Raw genomic sequence first — 24436 nt, 5'->3', positions numbered from 1 at the left:
GAGATTGGACGGTTAAGTGTTTTGGGAACTGGAAATATCCTGTATGTTTGGAGATGGAGGAAATGCACTAGGTTTTATGGTAGGAGTAGTGTAAGTACTCCTGCAAGCTCTGAGCTCTTTGTGTTTCGAATTGTAATGCAATGTAAAGTCATAGAATTAGAAAGGGCCTCATAAGCCACCAAGTTCAACCCACTGTTCAGTGCAGGATCTCCAGCTAAAGTGTTTCCAGCAGGTAGCTGTCCAGTCTCCTTTTGAAAACGCTCAGGGAAGGAGAATGAACCACCTTTGTTGGCAGGTGGGTCCATTGCCTAGCTGCTCTTACCATCAAGTTCTTTCTGATACTCGGTGGAATTCTACCCTTTTGTGGCTAGAATCCTATAGTTGGAAGCGACCCCAAGGGTCATCCAGTAAAACCCGCTTCTATCATGCAGGAATACACAATTCAGAATGCTCTTTAGAGGTGGTCATTCAGCCGCTGCTTAAAAACTTCCAGAGAAGGAGACTCCGTCAGACTCCCATTTAGCAGCATATTCCACTGACCAACAGCTCCTACCACCATGAGATTCTTCCTAATGTTGAGGGGAATACCTTTTCCTGCATTTTGAATCCATTGCTCCATGTCCTAGTCTCTGGAACAGCAGAAAACTAAACTGCTGCCATTAGACCTGAATCTACCATCCAGGGCAATGAGAAAAGTCTAGCAACCTCCTCTCCTTGACAACCCTTGGGGGATGTAAAGAGTGCAATGCTTTATTACAGGACCAAGCATATGATGCTTTTGAGCTTGACAAAGGAAGCTATTAATATGCATTCATATTACTAGGAAAGAGATCTTATGCATTTATATGCGGCATACATCTTTCTTCCTGTAAATCAAGGGTACCTTTTCAAAAGAAAGACTCTTTATAAAATGGATGCAAAGTTATCTTAAGTAATCTCAAAGGCAGTGGTATACATATTGAAAATTGTTTTTTTACATTGCTTCATTTTCAAAACCGGCCAGATTTTGTTGATACAGCTGATAAAAGAATGCCAGTAAGACTCTGTGGCTGCTGTCGAAAGCTGATAATTTAGCTGAATTTTGACTATTTTGTTTTGTTTTATAATAGCAGGTGCATGCAGGGACTCCAGTAACAGGAACTGTGAATGCCATAGAAATTGAAGCTTTTAAGAGACAGCAAGCACTTACTTCTGCAGGTATGACACTTTTCAGTGTAATTTTGATGATCCTTTTAGGCTTAACGAAAAGAACATCTTCTGCCTTTTATTGCTTATTTAAATAAACTTTGTTTTCAGTTTGACGTGTTTGTTGTGAGGGGAAGTCCAGTGAGTGTCCTATACATCTCTCACAGCCAAGAGGTTGGCTTTCACAAAGCATCTCATATAGTGAAGCTGTGTTTTCCCAGTAGATGTGTTAGATTCCAAAGCTGATCATTGCATTCATGGGGCATTTTTGTAAACATTGTAAACTGAAACCCCTACCACTATATCCTGCCGTAAATGGAATTTGAATATCACCAGATTCGTCTAAGAGACCCCGAATTGAAGTGGGCCGTCATGGGATGGTTTTTCAGCATCCAGGCGTGGCTTCAGGAGTCCCTCTTCAACAGCTCATGCCAACAGCACAAGGTACTGTGTCACCACATGCCAACCGCAGATTAATTTAGCAAGGGGGTACGACTGTGCTGGAAGCAGAAACCTCACAGAACTGAGCCCTTCTGAGATCTCTGATTCCATCCTGTCTTTCCCTCTTGTAAATTAATGTTTGGTGTGAAATGCCTTGTTCATGTCAAAGGAGCTGAGTGATGGGCTCTAGTGGTGCATGTGGGCATGGAAAACAGTTGTGCAAAACAATGCAGCTCTTTTTGTCGAGGATGGCTCTCATTAGTCCACAAGTATTTTTGTAATTACATATTAGTTTATACATTGGTGCTGTGTTTTTCCCCACTTTAGTTAACTATCAGACATATTTTGAAATCATAGGACATGTAAGCAACCACTTAGTGGTGAAATCTGTTTGTTTTGTGTGTGCTGACGTTGTTGCTGTTGTTGTTGTTGATTTTAAAAAATCCATGTTTGTTGCATGGAAAACTTGTGTTTATTGAATTTCTTGTTGTGATTATCCCAGGACATTTTATTTAACCTCTGGTGCTGTGTGGCTAATTAAGTAAAAAGTTAACTTTTCTCTCCTTGATGGTGCTGTGACATCACTTGAGTCCATGGACTCAGCTGTTCCATGGAGTTTTTGAAAACAGAGCTCTTTCCATTTTTATTCCTGCTTTGTAGGTGGAATGCCTCCCACCCCACAGGCAGTGCAGCTCACAGGGCAGAAGCAGAGCCAGCAACAGTATGACCCTTCAAAAGGGCCTCCAGTTCAAAATGCAGCAAGTCTACACACTCCTCCTCCTCAACTGCCTGGGAGGCTGCAGCCAACCAACATCCCCATCACGTCACTCCCAACAACGCTGCAACTCGTGCAACCGCCACCACAGATAACAGATGCACCAGTGCAACCTCCACTTCATGTGAAGACCCAGCCCCAAAGTGTTGCTACCTCTATGCTGCATGGCCAGGTTCAGGTACCAGTGCAGCCAGCAGCACACATGCAAGGACAAATAACAACACAGATCTCCCAACCTCAAGCTTCAGCACAGCAGCAGGTACTTGTTCCTGAATGTCTAATTGATGGAAAACTTGTTTTGAAGACTGATACACAATGTTCTGTGTTGAAACTGTTTCAAAAAGATTACGCAGTGTGGTCTATAAATCAACATTTTTCAGCAGCAGTCTTGTGCTTTGTATGAATAAAAAACAGCAACTTCATTGGTGAGCTATTTTAGATCCCAATTTTTTAACCTATGGGTCCTGACAGTGTAAGAAGGTCCTCTTAACTCAGTGATTACAATTGACGCTGCAGTAGATGCTTCAGCTATACTTCATAAAAAAGAAAAACTAGCCTGTTTAGCAAACTTTGTAAATGCTGACTTATTATCAGTAAATATTTGATTTTTATATCTATATATAACATGGCTTGGGGGTCATGTAAAAATTCTAGGGCAGAAAGGGGTTGTTAGTGGAAAAAGTTTAAGAGGCCTTGTTTTAGATGACATGAATAGAAAAAGGGAAGAATAAATACTTTAAATATGTTAGCTGCCTCAAAATATATGTATGATAGAATAGCTGATCACTGAGCACAAGCAAGTAGAGAAGTAATTAAGTGTATACAAACCCCTTAGTATCTACTGCAATTTGGTTCAAGAAATCCTCCCCCCTCCCCCACCCGATACTAGAATCTGTGACCGCTCAAACCCTACAATGTACAATAGGACAGTAAAATGATGTCCCTTATACAAAATGAGAAAATTAAGGTTTGCTTTTTTGGATTTTGTTTCACAAAACATTTATTTATTTATTTATCAATTTTATATAACGCCATTTCCCGAAAGCTCGGAGCGGTTTACAATATACATATGTGATACATTACATTTAAAATCAAAGAAAAATTTCAGTCAACAAGATTCAAATACCAGCCTAAATAAATAAGTTTTACAAGCTCTACGAAAAGATAGTAAGTCTCGGAGAGCTCGTGTTTCTGCTGGCAAGGCATCCCACAGGTAAGGAGCCACCACCGTGAATGCTCTATGCCTAGTAGACATCAGGTGAAAATTGGGAACTTCAAGGAAATTTTGATTGTCTGAATGAAGTGATCTTGGGGGTTGGTAGGGGGTGGGGCGGTCCCTCAGGTACTCCGGCCCCAGGCCATATTAGGCCTTAAAAGTAAGAATCAGCACTTTGAAGGTAATCTGGTGCTCAATTGGCAACCAGTGCAGTTGCTGCAAGATTGGAGTGATATGACACTTCGCTGGAACCCCTGCGAGAAGCCGGGCAGCAGCATTTTGCACTAGTTTAAGTTTCCGGATCATCGATAAAGGCAGACCTATGTAGAGGGCGTTACAGTAGTCCAACCTTGAGATGACCGTAGCCTGGATCACCGTGGCCAGGTCGTCCCTGGACAGATAGGGAGCCAGACGCCTAGCCTGACGCAGATGGAAAAATGTGACTCTGCTCGCAGCGGAGGCCTGGGCCTCCATCATCAGCAGAGGGTCTAAAAGGACTCCCAGACTCTTTACCAAAGATGATGGGCATAATGTCACGCCATCCAGGGTAGGCAACTGGATCACTCCTTCGTCCGGGCCATTGATGCTGGGTTTGCAGCATCCATGCATATGGAAGGTTTTCATTCAAATATGGCATGTGGCATGCATATTTTAAACTTGGGTGCAACATCCATTTTCCTTTCTGTGTTTTTTGTCCCGTGTACAGGTGGTCCCAAGTTACAAACAAGATCCTGTACGTTTGTCCTTAAGTTGAATTTGTATGTGAGTCAGAACAGGTAGTTGCAAGAGAAACTCCAGATATATATATACAAAGCTTTGGATAGCATAGTGATGGGCTAACACCCCTATGGAGTTTGTTTTGCTGTCTGTGCCCCTGTTGAGAAGATTTCACCTCACTTTCTGTCCCTGTGAGAATTGGACTTTGAAAAAAATGGCTTGTTGTGGAAAAAATAATTGATGAGAAAACTTCAGTGGAGATACCTTTCCCCCATGATGACTTTTTGCAGGAGTGAATTTCCCTTTGAACAGGAAGATTTCTCTCACTTCCTGTTGTCTCACCCCCGTTGTTAACTGTGAGTCATTTATAAGTTGAATGTTTGTAGCTTGGGGACTTCCTGTAGTCGTTTGCACAGAATGTGGTTATCAGAGGCTGCTCATTGAGAAATTCCTTCCTGAAGAGTTGAGTATGGTTTTTCCTTTACTGACTAATAATCCACTGCTTAAAAGGCTTTCTAGTTCCTGCCCACGGTACTACTGATGTTGGTGGCATGCACAATATACCTTTCCGCCATGTAGTAATTAAGCTTTGTGCCTTAGAAAATTGGAAGCTGAAATGCTTGCTCAATAATTAGAGATGTCTTTGCACCTATAAAAGAGCTATTCAGGTCTTAGTGGTTTCCATTCAGCTCACTGGGAAAAAGCTTTTTGCCTAGACCAAAGTTTCTTAAACTGTGGGTTGTGACCCCTAAGTGAATTTGGAGGTTGCGAAAAAGATGAGTCTACCTAGTCGCTTGTAGGCATTTACAAAGGAGAACCAACAGAGTATTTTCTGTCACTTAAGGCTCCATATCAAAATGCTGAAGATGCTGTACATCCTGTAGTATCAAATATTCAGCCAAAAGTTCAACTTTTTTTGTAAAAATAAATAAGCATATCCATCCTATTAATATGCAAATCTGCTTTCATCTTTAATAAATGGTAGTTAAATTGTATATATATCAAAGAATTATTTTAAATTATATTTCATTATTTATTATCAGTAAATCATAGAATCATAGAATCAATGGTTAATTTGTATACCTATGTTATATACCTATATACCTGGGGTCACATTCTCAGGTGAAAAAGGATCATGAGTAGAAAAAGTTTAAGAAACCCTGGTCTAAACATTGGGGTCACAGGAGATAAGGTTAGGCTCCATCCCAAAGTTGTCTTCCCCGTGGATCTTCTCCCACAAAAACAAACATTTCTGGGTTTTTTTTGTAGAAATAAACGTTATTGACAGTATTGAAAGCAATGGCTACTCCCGATCTCTGACACTAGGGTCTCATTGGGATATGCATATGTTTGCAAGCTTAAGATGACATATACTTGTATGCTTACAGACTGTTCCCCTAGTGCGAGCCACGTCAGACTCTGTACAAAATTTCCAGCGTCTTCCAGCAAACGTCCTGCCTCCTACTACATCCAATCCACCTGCAGCTATTACCAGTACAGCACCACAGTCAACGTATCCATTGCAAACCAGCAGAACTTCTCCAACGGCAAATAAATTGGTGTCTTCGATTGCCTCCAAACCTCCAGGTTTGGCAGTAACAGCAGCAAAAAGTCAGAGTTCAGCTCAGAATGTAGCAGTTTTGCCCCAAGACAGCTCCCAAGATAAACTAGCAGAACAAATTAAGCTGGTAAGACAACCCCCCTCCCCGCCCCAATTCCCCAGCAGGAAATAGAATATGCTTAAGATTGTTTTTGTTCTTTTAATAAATTTGCTGTTTGTATTGTATGGATTCATTGCTCTTGGTTTATAGTACTGTATCCAGTGTTTTCTGCTTTTTTGGTAGATTTTTAAAATTGTGTCAGAAGTGACTTGAGAAACTGCAAGTCGCTTCTGGTGGGAGAAAATTGGCCATCTGCAAGGATGTTGACCAGGGGACGCCTGTATGTGTTACCATCCTGTGGGAGGCTTTTCTCATGTCCCCGCATAGGAAGCTGGAGCTGACAGATGGAAACTCATCCCATCTTGCGGATTTAAACCGCCGACCTTCAAGTCAGCAGTTCAGCCAGCAGGGAGTTTAACCCATTGCGCCACCATGGCTGCTTTTATTTATTTATTTACGACATTTCTACCCCGTCTTTCTCACCCCAGAGGGGACTCAAAGCGGCTTTACATGCATGTAACAATTTGATGCCCTAAACACAATGTACATGTAAATAAATATTAAAATAGAATTTAAAAGTACATTAAAACATTTAAAAACAATACATTAAGAGTTAAACATGTAATCCATGAGCATAATCCGGGCCATTCCAACAGTCATTGCACATTATTCCAAGTCTATCTATTGCATAAGTTCTCTAAAGGCTTGGTCACAAAGCCATGTTTGCACTCTCTTGCGGAAGGTCAGAAGGGAGGAGGCTCATCTAACATCATCGAGGATGTACTACTTTTGGTAGTACTGAACAAGGAAAACATTTGAAACTTTCATTGTATTTCTCGTACTGAGCCAACCCTGTATAGACTGAAAGAATGTGATCTCAAAAATATAAATCTCTTTTGGCATTCTTTGAGCTAACCCCTTGAGTCTGCGCCTTCTTTGTGTGTTTCTGCATTTGCTAATCATTGGTCCAGATTGATTGACTTCTCTTTGCAAACTCATGCACATAGTGCTACTATGTATTTTGTAATCCAGTATAATTCATGTGCTGATGCAAATGTCATTAATTGGTTTTTTCTGCAGTTTGCATGATAAACCATAGCATTTTATAGCACTAGAGGCAGCAGCCTTTTAATCCCCTTTGCTGTTTTTTCCCCAGTAGATGCTTTTAAATGGCCAGTGAATATCTTGGAGGTTGTGTCTTCTTCTGTGATGTTTGTATACTTACATGGCTGCCTAGAGGTTTCTCCCCAGTCTGCTACATTATGAAACCTTGGTGATTTGTTGTACCACTGTACCAGGCAGATACCTTCTTAATGACTTGGATCTTTTTGATTCAGGTTATTTTCTCTGAGTGTATTTTTATCTTTTGCAAAACCATTCTGGACTATAAGCCTCTAGAATTGGGTGCACAAAAAAGAGACGTACAGCAACAAGCATTGCAATATGGATTGGTTCTTGTCAGAATTCTAGCCAATTAACTATTCCTTTTTTCAAGGTACTCCATTTTCCTCTTACCTCCCAGCTTTCGGTTTCTCCCCATGCTCCAGAGTTACTATGTTCTACCTGCTGACTATGCACCTTCAAGTGAGGGGGGTAGGAATGCGGTGACACTTCACCTTTTTTCTTTGCTTTAGTGCTGTGGTATTCCAACAGTGTTTAGGCATTAAAATACAGTTTTTAAAAGCAGCGTTAAGACATAATGTGGTATATGAGAGTTAAAAACAGTGATAAAATTTTTATATTTGAATAATAGTGATAAAAGCTGAGATAAAATAATAGAACCTTTTAAGTCTGTGACAGCATCTTGCACTGTTAAGCTATTGCTGCTGCACAGAAATTCACAACTTTGGCTGTAGTTTCAGGAGACTGGTCAGGAAAAAGATAATATAAAACCTTTCAGTTCTCCCTGATATACTTTGTTAAAGTTGGGTTGACAAAGTTTTGCTCTCCTCCTCTGAAGAGAAAATTGCCAACTCTGCACCATTCATTTCCCTTGCTTGTGAGGGAGAAACTTCACTTCACCGTGAAGACCTTGCAACAACTTTGTCTTGAAGCTAAGTTTCTCCCTCATATAGAGGGAAATTAACTATGTAGAATTGGTGGATTTGCCACCAGATGAGAAGGAGATGACAGAGGCAACCTAGGGACAAAGAAAAAGCAAAAGCAGCAGAGGCGACAACTGAGACACCTCGCCTTTACCACCTCCCTCTAAAATGGCCAGTCTAGTTTTAAATTTCAACATGGAGCACAAGATTCTACCACCTGCTCGAGAAAAGGTCTACTAGCCCTTAAAATATCATCTCTGCTCCCCACTCCTCTAACCTGTCCAACGACCTCCCCAGGCTGTGTTTCCAACCAAGACCAACACTTCCAGCATCCTGATCGGTGGTGACCTCTTTGTCACAGGTCAGTTTGGTAACACTGGTGCATAGAGAAAGGAAATGCATAGAGGTAAAACACTTGGAGGGGAGAATGATGGGATTCAATTGTTCTCTGTTGTAACTCTGCCTGTGACCTCTTTTCTCTAAGGCTTAGACTGAGAGCTTTTGTGGGCTGCATCAAAGCCTTGTGAGGCCTGCATCTGCCCACCAGGCTGCATGTTGGCGAGGGATGGGGACAGTCTCTCTTAGTTTGCTTCTCTTGTGCTGTCTTAAGCAAGGAACCCTTCTAAGCTACAGCTTTTTATGGATCATGTGGCCTGTATTTTCTTCTTTCACAGTATGTTTTGTCACTTTGAGTGGTTTGCTGTAGCTCGTGCTAGCTGGATTACCTTTCTGCTTGAGTGTTTTGATGTCTTCAGCTTTCTGAAAATGCATTGTGTTCATAATCTTGTCTTTCCTTTCTTCATAAAGGAAAACCAAGTCCACCAACGAATAGCAGAGTTGAGAAAGGAAGGTTTGTGGTCTCTGAGACGGTTGCCCAAACTTCAGGAGGCACCCAGACCCAAATCTCAATGGGATTATCTCCTGGAGGAAATGCAGTGGATGGCAACAGACTTTGCTCAAGAAAGGAAATGGAAAATGGCCACTGCTAAGAAGGTCGGGATACACTTATTTTCTTGTGTTTGCATGATCTAGAACTGGCACTGTTCTGAGATCCTACTGCGTTGCCCAGATTGCACATTGGATGGCACTTCTGTGTCACAAGAAAACAGAAACAATCTTTTTGGGCCTCAACCCTGTGTGCCAATGATATTACTTCCTTGTCCTCCTGTAGCTCTCATAGCTGCTTGAAAATTGACTCTAGAAGGTTTCCCAATCCCCTAGAGTAGCAATTTGAAGATATATGTATGGGTTGGGGGCTGTAGTTGAAAGGTGAGTTCAGTCTCATCCCATTTCTTGATCTGGCATTTTAGCAGCTAAAGTTCAGCACTTTATCCTACCCTGTTTCCTACAGCTTGAAATCTTCTTTAGGGGTGAAGATATCAACAAAATTGATGTGTTTGAGCTGCTGCTCAGGGGTTTGGGCCTGTCCGTGAGCTGTCCCTTTCCCTTCTTGGCACATTTGAGTTTAGCACAGCTTGGGTTAATTAACCATAGTTTCTACGGACCTCAAAGTATGAAAGATGTGGCACCCAAGATACGGACCGTGTGGTGACAATGTTTGAGAGATCCTGACTTCTTTTGCATTTGGGAAACATTGCTTTTCAGTTCCAAATGTAATAGGAAGCTGGATTTAATTAGTCTAATAATAGAATCATAGCATAGGAGAGGGAAAGTATTGTGAGGTTGGATAAAGCTTAATCAGCCAAGATATGGTGTCTGAATCAGGATATTATGATAAAAGTTTTCTTGAGCTAGTGCAGTGCTTCTTCAGCTGTGGGTCCCAATCCCAAATGGATCCCCCCTTAGTTCAGTGTTGGAGTCTTAATAATGACATCTGTTATGCAGTGTTTACAGTGGATTCTGCAGCAGATGCTTCAGCTGTACTTCATAAAAAGGAAAATCAACCTGTTTAGCAATCCTAGCAAATGTTGATTTGTTACCAGTATATGCTTGATTTTTATATCGTAGATACCTATTTACCTAGGGTCATGTAAAAATTTAGTGGGATGGAAGGGGTTGTGAATGGGAAAGTTTAAGCAGCCTGGCTTCTTAAACTTTCCCAAAGTGCAGGTTCTGATGTGTTCCTGTGTAGGTCACAAAATGAAAGGCTTTCCAAATATCCCAAGGTTTGTTTATTCTTTAGGCCAACATTGTCCAGTTACTGTGATGCAGACCTAGGTGGGAGGGGTTTTTAAGTTTTTAAGAGACAGGCATGGTCTTTCCTTCTTTATGTCTGTCCAAGTACAGTCTATGTCAGGAGTATGGAACCTGATGTCTTCGAGGTTCTACAACTCAAATCAGGATGTTAACTGGGGCCCCTTACAGAGAGAGGTCAACCCTCCTGTTCAAGGAGCTCCACTGGCTGCCGTTTATTTTCCGAGCCCAATTTAAGGTGTAGGTGCTTACCTGCAAAGCCCTGAACGGTTTGGGACCATCCTACCTGCATGACCGCATCTCCATCTACGAACCCACGCGTTCACTTCGGTCATCTGGAGAGGCCCTGCTTGTGATCCCGCCTGCGTCACAAGCGCGCTTGGTGGGGACACGAGACAGGGCCTTTTCCGTGGTGGCCCCCCCACTCTGGAACACCCTCCCCAAAGATCTTAGACAGGCCCCTACATTGGCAGTCTTCAGAAAGAACCTGAAGACCTGGCTGTTCCGATGTGCCTTCCCAGATTAGGAAATCTCCAATACCAAGTCCCATAAGCACTTTACTAGAACTAAGATTGCTGCACACCGCACACTGCACTTGCCCTATAATGCCTTATATACCACCTGTCACATCAGCACTTTTAATCCTGTACCCATTACTCTGGCCCGGCCCAGTTTTATTGTGTCTTAGTGTATTGTTTATTGCCTGTTGTTTATTTTGCTTTAATTGTTTTAATTTGCTTTAGGTTTTGTATTGTTATATTGTGTGTTGAGGCCTTGGCCTTTGTAAGCACAAATTGAGTCCTTCGGGAGATGCTAGCGGGGTACAAATAAACTTTAATAATAATAATAATAATAATAATAATAATAATAATAATAATATCAGCCCCATCCAACATGGCAAATGGTGAAGGATGATGGGAGTTGCACTCCAAAGCACCTGGGGGGGGGGGGGGGTCAACATCATGGGAACATTATGCTATTTCTCTGTGAACACACACTTTTGCATAGCCACTCATAGTGGCTATTATAATAATAAAAATGACAATAATTTACAATGTTTGTTTGTTAACTTGAGTGCCTTCAAGGCATTTCTGACTTATGGTGACCCTATCATGGGATTTTTTTGACATGATTTCTGCAGAGGAGGTTTGCTTTTGCTTTCCTCTGAGTCTGGCGTGACTTCCCTACATCTGCCCAGTGAATTTCCATGGCTGAGTTGGGATTTGGACCCAGGTCTCTAGAGTCATAGTCCAACTCTCATCCCACTACACCACACTAACTCCCGCATGTTAACTACTAATTAAATATTGCTGTGGTTCTGAAAGGCAGATTCATTTTACAAGCAACTTCCACTTCAACATCATTGCAAAGCACTGAACTAGAGCTTACTTCACAGATTTTACTTCATAATTTTACCTCAATATTTATTTAGATTACACTGTGTAGCAAAAAGTGAAAAAAAAATCTGTTCCTGGTTTCAAAGTGTTATTTCCTGTTTAAATATGTGTACTTACTTTAAAAGTAATTGTTATACTCCAGAAACTTTGTTTTTGGGACTGCCACAAACTAGGTTGAATTGGTTGAGACTCTTTATGAGATACTCATTGAAAAACTATAGCAAAATGTGCTGCAGATTTTCCGCAAAAACAAAGTTTTTGCAGTTTAATACCTTTTCCATGTTTCTTATTAAGAAATGACATGTCTGACTCGGGAACAAATATCGTGTTACATAGTGTTATTGAGGCAGCCTGGAAGATCAGGACACTGCCCATTAAATTAGAAGTCCCAAGAGCTACTTGGACAAATAGTTTGGTCATATGCATGGCAACTTCCTAAAAGTAGCCTGCTTTAGGATTGGATTTGCTAAAATCATGCTACAAATAATAACTACAAAAGGTATACAAATAAAGACTTGAATCAGTGCGCTGTTTTTTAATTTTTCTATTAGATGGTCCGGACCGTGGCTCGCTATCATGAAGAACAGAAACTTAATGAAGAAAGGGCTAAGAAAGAGGAAGAGAACAAGCTCAGGCGCCTTGCTGCAATGATTGCGAGAGAGATAGAGTACTTCTGGTTCAATATTGAACAGGTATTGTTTTCTTTTTCAGCTGAAAATCAAACAGTCTGGTCTTAAAACACTTTCATCCTTGAATGAGGCTGTAATTAGCAATGTCCTCCACTGGGACTAGTCTTGTGGAAATTTACACCTTATTTTCCACAAATAGTTTACTTCTGCTTATTTTAACATTAATAAATATCTCACCAGTTTATATTTCCAAGCCTATAGATAAAGTCTTTTCCCTCATTCTTTCCATTCTTATAAAAATATGTCCAAAGACTTATACCGCAATGGCATTGTGTCCATTTCTATTATCTCTCCCCCCCCCCCCCCCCCCCCCAATTACCTGTTGCTCTCCTAACAAGCCAACAATTATAAACCAAGAAGAAAATTTGGTTTGCAGTTCTGGCTTGTAGAAAAGAAAAGCAAGCAGGGACGTCAAATTTAATAATAGTAATAGTAATAGTAATAATAATAATAATACACTTTATTTATATTCTGCTTTATCTCCCCGGAGAGACTCAGAGCGGATTGCAGTGTACAGATATAAGGCAAACATTCAATGCCTTTTACACAGTGAACAACAATGAAAAGCCTTCCCCTTTCATCTCTGGTGTCTGGAGGCGATGCTCAACTCCGGCCATGGGAAGGTGCTCTTGTTCCATTTTTCCATGTTGAGGAGCCTGTTGTCAGTAGACATCTCCGATCATGTTTTGCTGGCATGTCTACATGGGGTGTCATTTTACCTTCCTGCTGAGGTGATATCTGTTGATCTACTCACATTGCATTCTTTTGAACTGCTAGGTTGGTAGAAGCTAGGGCTAACAGCGAAAGCTCACCCGACTTGCAGCTTCGAACTGCTAACCCTCTGGTCAGCAGATTTTCTGCAGTTGGTGGTTTAACCCACTGCTTTACCCTGGCCCCAATTGGAATGATCCCCTAAACTAGAGGTGGGGAATTTATGTCCAGATGTTGTTGAGCTGTTTGTTTAGTGGCGGTGATAGTGTTGAAAAGCAAAGCAAATGGAACCAAGCACCAACTTGCAGTGTGAACATACACCAACATTTTCTAGAATCCTATTTTAACATTCTGGGAATGCAACTAGCATATTTTATGGATTATTGATCTTACTAAGATTTTAAAGGTATTTGTCATTAGTCTTTTCCCTAATTAGATTTTTGCAGTTTGAATTGTCAATAGTGCCTCCTCTACTCTCTCCAGTGTCTCTCACTGAAGTCCTAAACATGGAGTTCCTGGTCTGTTTGTTTCTCATACATGTCACATTCTTTGTTGTATTCCTCAGGTTGTAGAAATAAAACTGCAGATAGAATTTCAAGAGAAAAGGAAAAAAGCATTAAATTTAAAGAGACATTCAAAGAGAGGTAATTCTTTTCCATTTCCCTTTTTACTGCAAAGAAGATCACAGTATTGTATTGTAAAAAAAGAGCCATAAAGACATTGTGCATGGTTTCTAGAGATGATTAAATATATAGGCACTTCACCTCATCCCTGTTAATGCTCTTCCTATATTATTATTTTAATTTTGCTTATGTCTTTTTGAGTTTAAAAATGAAAGATCAGCAATAACCATTCATTTTTGGTTTCCAGTTGTATATGTTTTTGTAATTACTCTTATGTATTTCTTTTTAATTTTGTGTTTGTGTTGCAAACTGTCAAAAATGGTAAAGCAAATAAAATGGAATGAATATGCAAAAGGAATAAAAACTTAAATTGGGATGGATAGTCTTGGTTGAAAGGACTATGGGGATACACCATTGCTATCCATGAAAATAAACTGTTTCCATCTTGCTTGACCCCAGTATCTTTTGATTCTCTTCTGAGTTAAGCTTTGTGTATCTCAGTTAAGATCCCTTCTGTGCCTTCCTCCTTTCTGTCACATCTTTGGTACAACATAGTTTGCTGTTATATGCAAGCCAGCATATTTGACTAGAACAGTGGTTCTCAGCCTGTGGGTCCCCAGGTGTTTTGGCCTACAACTCCCAGAAATCCCAGCCAGTTTACCAGCTATTAGGATTTCTGGGAGTTGAAGGCCAAAAACATCTGGGGACCCCAGGTTGAGAACCACTGGGCTAGAATATGGGAAAAGGACTTACTCACATACCACCAACTGGTGGTTTAAGGTAACATCTGAATTGTAATATCTATTTTTATAGACTGGTGTCAGATATCCATGAGAGAAAGTAGAGCACATTCAGAGTTAGATGGGGATTTGGTTACATATGTGATTATAAAATACCAGATTAGTGTGTTGCCATATCTGAGCAAGCCTTGTAAATAATATTGGAGTTAGGCAATACTATTTGTTAGTCATCATAATTCTGAACCTAGCATTGCTGACCATGCAGGAGTAAGTAACATTGTAATCTTGCTGGGCTTTATTTTCAATTTCCTGAGTGAATTTGAACATTCATATATGCTGACCATCTTAAGTGTCTTTAACACTGCATAAAACTCTTTTATTTTTTACAGGTAAAGATATAAGGCATTTAGAAGATTGCCTGCTGCAAAAAGAAGCAGATCTGGTAAGATTCTTTTCCTATCCCCTTTCTCCAGTGAGTATATTGGATTTAATTTATATTTTATTTCCATTTGAAACAAAGTGGGCCAGAGTTATTCCCATGTGAAAGTTTATGGAATACAGTAAAAACATTTATACACTGCCATATAATGCAGTGTAGACTGATACTATGCAGTTCAATGCAGTTGAACTGCATTATAGGTGTCTACCCTGGCCACATGAAACAATTTAAACTGCATTCATTGTATGACAGTGTAGATGGGGCCTTGTATGTTGGACACGGCACTTGTATAGATAGGAAACCTAGCATGTGAAATCAAAACCATTGTTTGCTGGTTATTTTTTTGTTTCTTGGTTCAAAATGAGGATCTTTTATGAAGTTTTGTCTGTTCATCTATGTCAATAATATCTTTGACTGACGGCAGCTCTCTGGGCTGGGTTCTTGAACTGAGATCTTTTCCATTGTCTGCTGCTTGGCCATTTTAGCTGGTCATGCCAGGTATAGAATGTGCAAATGTCTCCTTTTAGAAACAAGTGCTTTACCACTGTGCTGCACCCTTTCCCATAAGATAGAGGGAATTGGGCTGGCCATTGTATTGTATTGATGGTGGCAAGAGGCAAGAGGCTCAGAATTGTTTTTCCTTGGCCAGCTATTAGATTAATATAGAATGTGCAGCAAGGTCTAATAATAGGAAAGGTTAGTTATAGCCTTCATTCTGTCAGGCCCGAGTGTCTTGATGAGTCTTCTAACTATAGAAGTCGTTTGCTGCAAATTCAATTGCAAAACGTAACAAGCACAAGAAATCCCAGCTATGGTGATTTCACGTCTTCAAGTCAGGAACACACCCCAGCTTTTGCCCACTTATGGCATATGACTTGGAGCAGTGGTTCCCAACCTTTTTTTGACCAGGGACACTTGAACAGGGATCACTTGACCAGGGACCACTCTCCAACATTAGTACCAAAAGAGTTACAAATTAGTTTTTGGTCAACTTTAGATTCAGTTCGGTTATTTGGGGTGCTGATTCAGAAAATTGCATTGGATAGAACACATCAACTCTAGTTTCCAATACAGAACATATGCCATCCAGTAGTCGCCATCTGCTTGCCTACAGAAAACCACATTTAATAATCTAGAGCTGTTGTAGTAGTAGTAATCTTTCTTGGGTAGTCAGCCTCTCTCCTCCCTACATTTCTGTTGCCTTGGCACTGGAAGAGGATTTTGCGAGACCACTCGCTCTCGTTGCCACATGGTTTCAAGGCAACGATATAATGCTGAGGCCGTGGACCATATTTTAGTTCTTGTGGACCACAAGTTGGGAACCACTGAATTGAAGCAAAGCATCAGATTGCCAGCATAGGTTGTTTGCACCCTCCTGTTTCCTTTTTATAATGAAATTAATAGGAAGAAATGCTACATTTTGACATTACATTGTCGCATGTTTCTTTGACTGAGGAGCATTGAGAGATACTTTCTCCAAGTTTTACTGTGCTACAAAGGCACTTTACCAAAGAAGACCTCTGAAGCTCTTAATGTGGATTTGATGTACTTACTTACTTAGGCAATCCCTCATTGGCCGAGTAGGAAAGTCTTCCAGGATCAGAATTCTTGTGAGTCTGTAGGTGGCTGTGGAGCCCTATTCTTGATCTGCATCTTCTTCCGCAGTGATGGCATTGGTTTCCAGGTGGAAGGCAGTCTCAGTTGGGGTTGGCTTGACACGCCTTCCTCTTGACACGTTTTGATGTATTTGTGTGTCTTTCAGAGTTTTTGGTCATCTGGAAGAAAGAGAAAAGCGAGCACATCATTGACAGACGATGAAGGTTAGTCATTTCATCTGCAACTCTGCTGTTTTAATTCCAGATACCAGTCTCATCCATTTCCTTTTAAACATGAAGAAACAAGCAGGACCTACAGTGTAACTGAGTTCTCTTGATCCGCATACCCATTTTGCTTTTTCTGGGTTCTTTTCCCTCCTACAGTCTGTCAGAATTCTATGGCCACTGAACATGCTAAATCTTCATTGGACGATTTGGATCCCTTATCCTTTCCTTTGAAGAAATGGCCAGTGTAATATAATTGTGTGTGTTCTACAGTTTTGTTTCATTTTTTAAAAAAGAGACTATTTTGTGAGGTGTGTGAAAGGGCTTTATAAGTACATTAAATGGTCAGTTCAAGTATTCTGGAAGCAGTGTGAATATTCTTAGACTCATCTCAGTTGTTGAGATTTGTGTTTTGTTCCAGTTGAAGATGAAGAAGAAACAATTGAGGAGCAAGAGGCTAAAGAAAGCAGTGTCAATCATCAAACTGAGCTATCTACTTTGGCCAAGGAAGGTGAGAGCCCAAAGTCTTGCACACAGGAAATTCACCTAGAATTGGAAAATATCCTTTCTCTCGTATCCCTCTTACTTGCATTGTCGATCTTCCTGTACATTTTTGCTTTTTTAGTTTTATTGGGAGAATAGCATACAAGATTGTGATTAATTGTTGCTATATTTTTCAATCTTCACTGTGCTTCCTAAGTTCTTTATCACAGATGTGGCATACATAAAAAAGACTCAGTTTAGTTGTAATGAAAGGCGAGGATGCCATTCTCTGCACAGTTCTCTGCTCCCCTGGCTGTTTCACCATCATGTCAGGCTGATAAAGGAGTAGAGCCTGATCTGCATTGCTTTCCTAGCTGAGAAGTTAAAGAGTGAGAAAAGTGGTAAGGAAAGACTGACCAGGTCTTCTGGAAAATGTCCATGTACTTCAGGAAAAAAAACTGAAAGCAGGTGAATGTTGATTTCTTGTTCCTGGTCAGAATCCTCTAATGATTCTCCTCTTTTGCTCCCTCTTTTGTTCACTGGTGAGCTTATCAGTCTAGTTTCATTTGCTATCTCATGTCTTTAAGGCATTGAATAAACGAATGTGTTGTCTGCTCTAGAAATTAAAACCTTAAGCAAGAAACATGTAGTTTTCTAGTCTGTTTCCATTCGCTTGAGTGAGACGATCGCGTTTGGTCTCAGTCTGTTGAAGGCAAGCTACTTTGATGTTTTATTATAATTGTATAAAAGTGCTATAAATAAATAAAATGAGAGGCTTGCCTAGAAGTTAACTTTAAAGGGTCCTTTCTGAAATACCACTTCCTAGTCTCCATCCTCCTCTGCTTTAGTGTTGTATCAAAGCTGTGGCCTAGGGTAAGAGCATGGCTTACCTTCCAGTATCTCCCATATTTGATTACTGCTTTATAGATGGAGTTACCTTTGAAGATGGCTTTAAAATGTAGGTAGTGTGGAAGGCAATGACTAACATGATTATGGGAACCCAGAAAGAGGGATTCCACTTGTGCTGGATGGAGTTGTACTCCAACTGAAGACACAGGTTTGCTCTTTGGTTGTACTCCTGGGTCCTAGTGTTGGCCAGGAGACTATCTGCATGATTAAAGTGAGTGAACCACCTGCGCTTCTTCCTGGTGATGTCTGATCTGAGTACAGTGATGTTTGCCTTGATTACATCCTGTTTGGATTAATGTAACATTCGATATGTGGAACTATATTTTGAAAACTGGTCCAAGATACTAATGCTATAACAACAACAGCAACAAAACTTTATTTCTAGACCGCCCTTTCTCCCAAAAGGGATTTACGGGAGTTTACACACAGAAACAGGCAAACATTAAATGCCTTATAAAGTACAAACTAGACTGTTGTTGTTCAAGGTGGCTTATAACCTTTTAAAAGCAGCCAAGTTCAAAAAAAGAAGGAAAACAGCTTGTTTAGCAAGGCTTGGGAATGCTGATTTGTTATCACTAAATATTTTATTTTTATAACTATTTTATGTACCTGGGGTCATGTAAGAATATTTCGGTTCGAGAGAGGTCCCAAGTGGAAAGGTTTAAGAAGCCCTGACCTAAAGTAACCATGTACTCCCATATCAAACCACTTTTTGAGATCTTTGGGAGAGGCCCATTACTCTTCAGGGGACACAAAGGAGGGACTTCTCTGTGGTTGCTCCCGGATTATGGAATTTCTTTACAATGGAGATTAGGCACACCATCTCCATTTTGTCCTTCCACCTCCTACTTCTTATGATCTGACATATATAAATTTTCATGTGCTAGACTTCTTAAAAAACTATTTTGATTAGAGTGGTGTTTTAAAATGGTTTAACAGTATTTTAATAACATGATTAGTTTGACATGTTTTAACAAGTATAATTTGTTGCACTTTTTGATTTTAAAATTATGTTGGATGTAGAAATACATACATGTGAGAGGCTCAAGAGTGCTGACAAGGTAGATGGCTGTGCAATTTTGCTTCCCTTTTCCCTTGAATGGGAGGAATGTGTTCCTCCCAGTAAGATCTTCATGGCCCAGATATTAGCTGCTTTGGATCTGAGTCCTGAGAGGAGTACCAATCATCACGATCATCATTACCTTGTCAGTGCCACATTATTTCCTCCCAGGCATTTGATGGGATTATTTGAAAAGATCAACCATAAGTTAATTGATTATCCCTATGATTTGTTCTTGCGGGAGGCGTTTTTATCTCTTTCAATTATTAAGTCTTGTATATTTTGACTGTTAGAAGTCAGGAGGTAAGGAAAGAGGAGCTAATGTCAAGGTGAAACCTTTGCCTTTAATAGTAGTTTATCTTTTCAATCACATGTAGCTGAGCTGCCTTTGGATGATTTGATGAAAATGTATGAAGGTGCGTTTGCTGAAAACGTGCACTGGTCAGAGCTGAAATCTGAAGAAGAGAGCAGCGAAGAAGGTATTTTTACTCAATATTTCATTTGAAAATACATTTTAAAAGTCACTGGCTTTTGAAGGACAGGTGCAGTATTCTGCATTTACCCCTGAACTTTGCAAATTGCTGGGTTTTTCCACCATTTATGAAAAGGCCTCTAGGTTAGTGTCATGACAGCAAGTTCTTACGTAGAGATTTAGAATGTTCAGTGATGCTGTCTAAAGTTTGGAAAACCTTTGGCTCTTCAGATGTTTTGGCCTACAATTTGCATTGATGCCACCCAATATTACTAACAGGGATGAAAGAAAATGCAAACCAGAACATCAGGATGGCCAAAAGTTCTCCAACGATGTAATCTAGTAATCCTTACAACAACCCTATAAAGTAGATGAGGGCTATTATCCATCAATTGTAGTTGTGTTGGAGGCAGAGAAAGCTGTGGCCGATTGAGTAAAATCCAGTTTTACATGGGAATTTCTGATTCATGTTTCAGCCATTACTCTGCACTGGCTCCATGGTCTTAGATTTTAAGAAAGAAGCATTAGGGAGATATCTGATACATAACTTGTGATCAGCAAAGGGCTTTTCCTGCCTGATAGGGATTGCAGTAATCTTTGCAGTCCATAGTTTTTCATATCTAATGGCTACTGTGGAAGCAAACATAGTACTAAACTGGCAATTTTCCTGTTACTTTTCCATATAAGGACCATGACAGCCAGTGCATTAAAAAGCTTTAGCTTTTTCCAGAGTCATTGTCGCAATTGCATTGGTTTGTTTATGTTTCATGTAATGCATAAAACATAAACAAACCAATGATTGGTGGGGATTTTTTTTCTTTGCTACTACTGTAAAAAGTAATTTATGTGAGAAGGGTTGACTCGTTTAAGGCTCCCTTGTAATTCCTTTAGCTGTTGGAAATGGAAGAACTAATTAAAGAGGAGAGGAGACATGATGAGGGCCATGTATAAGTATCTGAGGGGAAGTCATAGGGAGGAGGGAGCAAGCTTGTTTTCTGCTGCCCTAGAGACTAGGAGGCAGAATAATGGCTTCAAACTATAGGAAACGAGATTCCACCTGAACATGAGGAAGAACTTCCTAACTGAGAGAGCTGTTCAGCTGTGGAACTTTCTGCCCTGTAGCGTGATGGAGGCTCCTTCTTTGAAGGCTTTTAAACAGAGGTTGAATGGCCATCTGTCAAGAGTGCTTTGAATGCGATTTTCCTGCTTCTTGGCAGGGAATTGGACTGGATGGCCCACGAAGTCTCTTCCAACTCTATGATTCTATCATTCCAAGACAGTGCAGAATGTTGGCTATAGTATTGAATCAGAAAAATGGGGAAAATGTGGCAGAAGGGTCTAACAGTTGAATTGCCAAATAATCGCAAAGAGAATTTCTATAAAATGATGTTTAGATGGCATTTAACACCCTCCACCACCAAATATAAAAAATGTATAAAGGTGCAAATGATAAGTGTTGGAAGTGTGAAGTCCATTAAGGTTCCCACTACCATCTGTGGTGGATATGCAAAAAGGCCAAACAATTCTGGAGTCAAATTCATGAGGTAATCCAATAAATTCATAAAACAAGAATCAACTTCAAGTCTGAACTCACATTACTAGGACTGTTGGATGATCAAATGAAAAAGGAGCATGAGAGAATACTACAGTATATGTTTGCAGTGGCAAGAATTATACATGCTCAAAAAGGGAAAACGACAGAAATACAAATTGGCAGACTGGACAGTAAAGCTGTGGGAAATAATAGAAATAAACATGTTAACAGTGCTGCTGAGGGATGATTCACTGGGCACATTCTTATTAAAATGAAAATCATTAACATGGAAATCATTTTATCAATATATATATATATCTGGGGGAAAGGGAAAGACTTTACATACAGGTCTGGAGACATACATTTTGGGTTATTCATCTGTAAATGTTAAAACAGAAGCGAACAATTTTCTTCTACTTGATAAAAAGTAGAAGAAAACCGTTAAATTCGTAGAGAAACCAACAAAAAAGAAGCTGGAAATCCACTTTAAAAACTAACTTATGTTTATGTTGGTAGTTTTAGATATTAATGCATTAGGGCCAGGCTTTAGCACAGCAGGTTAAACCACCAGCTGTAGAAAATCTTTCAGATCGAAAGGTTGGCAGTTCAAACCCAGGTTGATGTGATCTCCCACCATTAGCTCAGCTTCTGCCCACCTAGCAGATTGAAAACAGTAATGTGGGTAGATAAATAGATACTGCTATTAGCGGGGAGGTAATAAAAGGCACCTGTGAGAACATGCTGCCGATTAGATTGGGAGGATGTCTATGGACAAAAAGCTCCTCCGTGTGGAAGATTGAGCGACAGCACCATCCAGTGGCTGGAGTGGAGCACAGCCTCCAGATGCTGGAGATGAAAAAGATAGGAAGGCCTATACTTCTGTTTATGTATTGTCTGTTAATTGTATAATGGCATTGAATGTTTGCTGTAAATGTCTTCTGTAATCCACCCTGAGTCCCCTTGGGGAGATAGAGTGGAATATAAATAAAGTACATATAGATGTTACTCATATATTATCAGCTATGCAGAACTGATTGTTCCATTTCTTGTTAGAGATGGAAGACCACATATCAGAAAGAGAAGTCCTTCCGAAGGAAGTTATTTTGATTGACTCCCTCCTCAGCATTGACCAGTATAAAGGGGCTGAAAGAGTGGGGCCTACAAAAAAACACGGCAAAGACATAGCAGAGGTGGCAGCTGCAGCAGAAGCACTCTTGCCCAAAGGCAGTGCGCGGATCACAACTGCAGTAAGCATTTTCTTTGGTCCACGTTCAGCTATATCAAGAATTTCCTTTCTGATGTGAAAAGACAACTGCAGCAATGTGAGAGCTCTCAATCCACAGGAGAAGATGAGGTTCATTTTTTGCCCCAGTACGAGTGATCTTGGTTCCTCCTCTCTGTTTTATTTTATAGTAAACAGAAAACTGATCTGGTGAGAGGAGGGAAGGGATCAGAACATATGGGGCAAGGCTGAGGCATGACGTTTGGTTGAGAAATCTGAACTAATCATGTTGACTTGCCAATGTCTTTTTTTGTTGGGCAGGGTTCAAGATCCCACACAATGTCATATCTGAAATATGTGTACAAATCACATGGCCCCATGAAATCACAAATGGGTTTCTAGAGGACCCCCCCCCCCCAAAAAAAACCCCTTGGATAATATGGCAACAATATAGTTTTGCTTTACATGCTTCCAAACCGTGGCATCAGATATGAACTGAGCAAACTATGCCTGCTAGGGCGGATGGAAGATGCTGTCTAATACTTGGAGGGTTGAACTCAACCCGTGTTTCCACAACAAGCCACATTTTGAAAAGCAAAACAAACACCAAAGGGGTGTTAACCTTTCCCCATGCTATCCAAAACTGCAAAAATACTTTTTGGCTGGAGTTATACTTTTAAAATGCATCTTTTCTAACTTACATACAAATTCAACTTAAGAACAAACTTTCAGAACCTACCCTGTTCATAACCCGAGGACTGCCTGTAACTAATACTTTAAATAAAAGAGCTGTAAAACTGTGTTACATTAAATTACATTTGTCTTTGTTTGCTTTTAGTTACTATATTTCAATATTAATATCAAGTTAATACAGAGTTTATGGTATGGTATAACATGAGCTAGGCCTATTTTCAATAATCACTCTCAAGCAACCAGAAAGTACATTTGTCTATCAATCCCCATGCATGCTGGTTAACTTAGACTCTAGTGTATTTCACATTTTTTGGAATAGTTCTGTTTAAACTTGGACATAGTTGGTTAAGAACCTTGTCACATTACCCAAGATTGTTAGCCACAAGCCCCTGAGAAGCCCACATGCAGGGCATAAATGCAGTAGCACCTTCCCACTCATCATCCAGTATTTGGTACTGAGACGCATGCTTCCTCTGAAACTAGGGCCCTTCTACAAACCCATATAACCCAGAATATCAAGGCAGAAAATCCCACAATATCTGCTATGAACTGGGTTATCTGAATCCACACTGCCATATATTCTAGTTCAAAACAGAAAATGTGGGATTTTATTCAGCTGTGTGGAAGGAGCCCCAGAGGTAATATGTAGCCATCATGACTAACCAGCAATTTATAACTGAAGCCTAGAAATCATTCTCTCTCCCTCTCCCCCCGCCCCAGCCTTTCAATTTCTGTAGTCATGTACTTTACTTTTGTTTTACAAAAAGATTCTGGGGTAAGGAAAGAGGTGCTAAATAATACATTTATTTTTAAAAAATAATTTCAAAGCTCTTTTAATATCTTCTAGCAATTGCATTTTCATCTTTTTTTTGCGTATTTTATAGAAATATGTTTTAATATATGTTTTACTGAATATTTTTGTGATGATGTGTTTTTAACTGTGTTGTGCCCCACTTTGAGCTGTGAGGAGAGGTGGGTAAGAAATACAAACATTTTATTTTTATTTTCTTCTACTACTACTACTGCTACTACTACTACTACTATTTCTTCTTATTGGGATTCATAAAACAGCTTGGGGGAGGGGGGCTTCTTGCCTTGATTTGTATAAATTGACTGAAATTACTGAAAGAAATTCCACCATGAAGTAAAGGAAAATCCAAATCAAATCAGTGTATTTTATTGTAGGTGAAATATAACAGTCCACCTCTTTTGTATGGCTCACTTCGGGAGTATCAGAAGATTGGCTTAGACTGGCTAGCCAAACTGTACAAGAAGAATCTCAATGGTATTTTGGCTGATGAGGCTGGGCTTGGAAAAACAGTGCAAGTCATTGCCTTTTTTGCACACCTGGCCTGTAATGAGGGTAAGCCAATCTTTGTGTTCTTTCTGTTTTTTTGGAGATGAATTATTTCAAATTTGAGAGGCCTAGTGTGGACTGGAGTTGGTTCAC

At 40.1% G+C, this 24436-nt stretch overlaps 1 protein-coding gene across 12 annotated transcripts in view; it reads left to right on the top strand.

Moving 5' to 3' along the window:
• EP400 (E1A binding protein p400) overlaps nt 1-24436 on the top strand; it is a 110566-nt gene that overhangs the window by 13497 nt on the left and 72633 nt on the right. For 11 of the 12 annotated variants that reach the window (XM_060785663.2, XM_060785653.2, XM_060785654.2 and 8 more), the window contains 13 exons: nt 1110-1197; nt 1522-1629; nt 2287-2660; nt 5723-6022; nt 8848-9033; nt 12143-12283; nt 13557-13635; nt 14744-14796; nt 16556-16613; nt 17035-17124; nt 19443-19544; nt 22125-22318; nt 24172-24349. In XM_060785663.2, the coding sequence (XP_060641646.2) occupies nt 1110-1197; nt 1522-1629; nt 2287-2660; nt 5723-6022; nt 8848-9033; nt 12143-12283; nt 13557-13635; nt 14744-14796; nt 16556-16613; nt 17035-17124; nt 19443-19544; nt 22125-22318; nt 24172-24349 (1951 nt within the window). The remainder of the gene's footprint in view (nt 1-1109; nt 1198-1521; nt 1630-2286; nt 2661-5722; nt 6023-8847; nt 9034-12142; nt 12284-13556; nt 13636-14743; nt 14797-16555; nt 16614-17034; nt 17125-19442; nt 19545-22124; nt 22319-24171; nt 24350-24436) is intronic. The other variant, XM_060785659.2, reaches the window with a different exon arrangement.

This window comes from Anolis sagrei, chromosome X (assembly GCF_037176765.1).
Source record: "Anolis sagrei isolate rAnoSag1 chromosome X, rAnoSag1.mat, whole genome shotgun sequence".
NCBI classification, from domain to species: domain Eukaryota; kingdom Metazoa; phylum Chordata; class Lepidosauria; order Squamata; family Dactyloidae; genus Anolis; species Anolis sagrei.
Note: the sequence above shows the minus strand (reverse complement) of the source record. Positions and strands in the feature narration are given on the sequence as shown.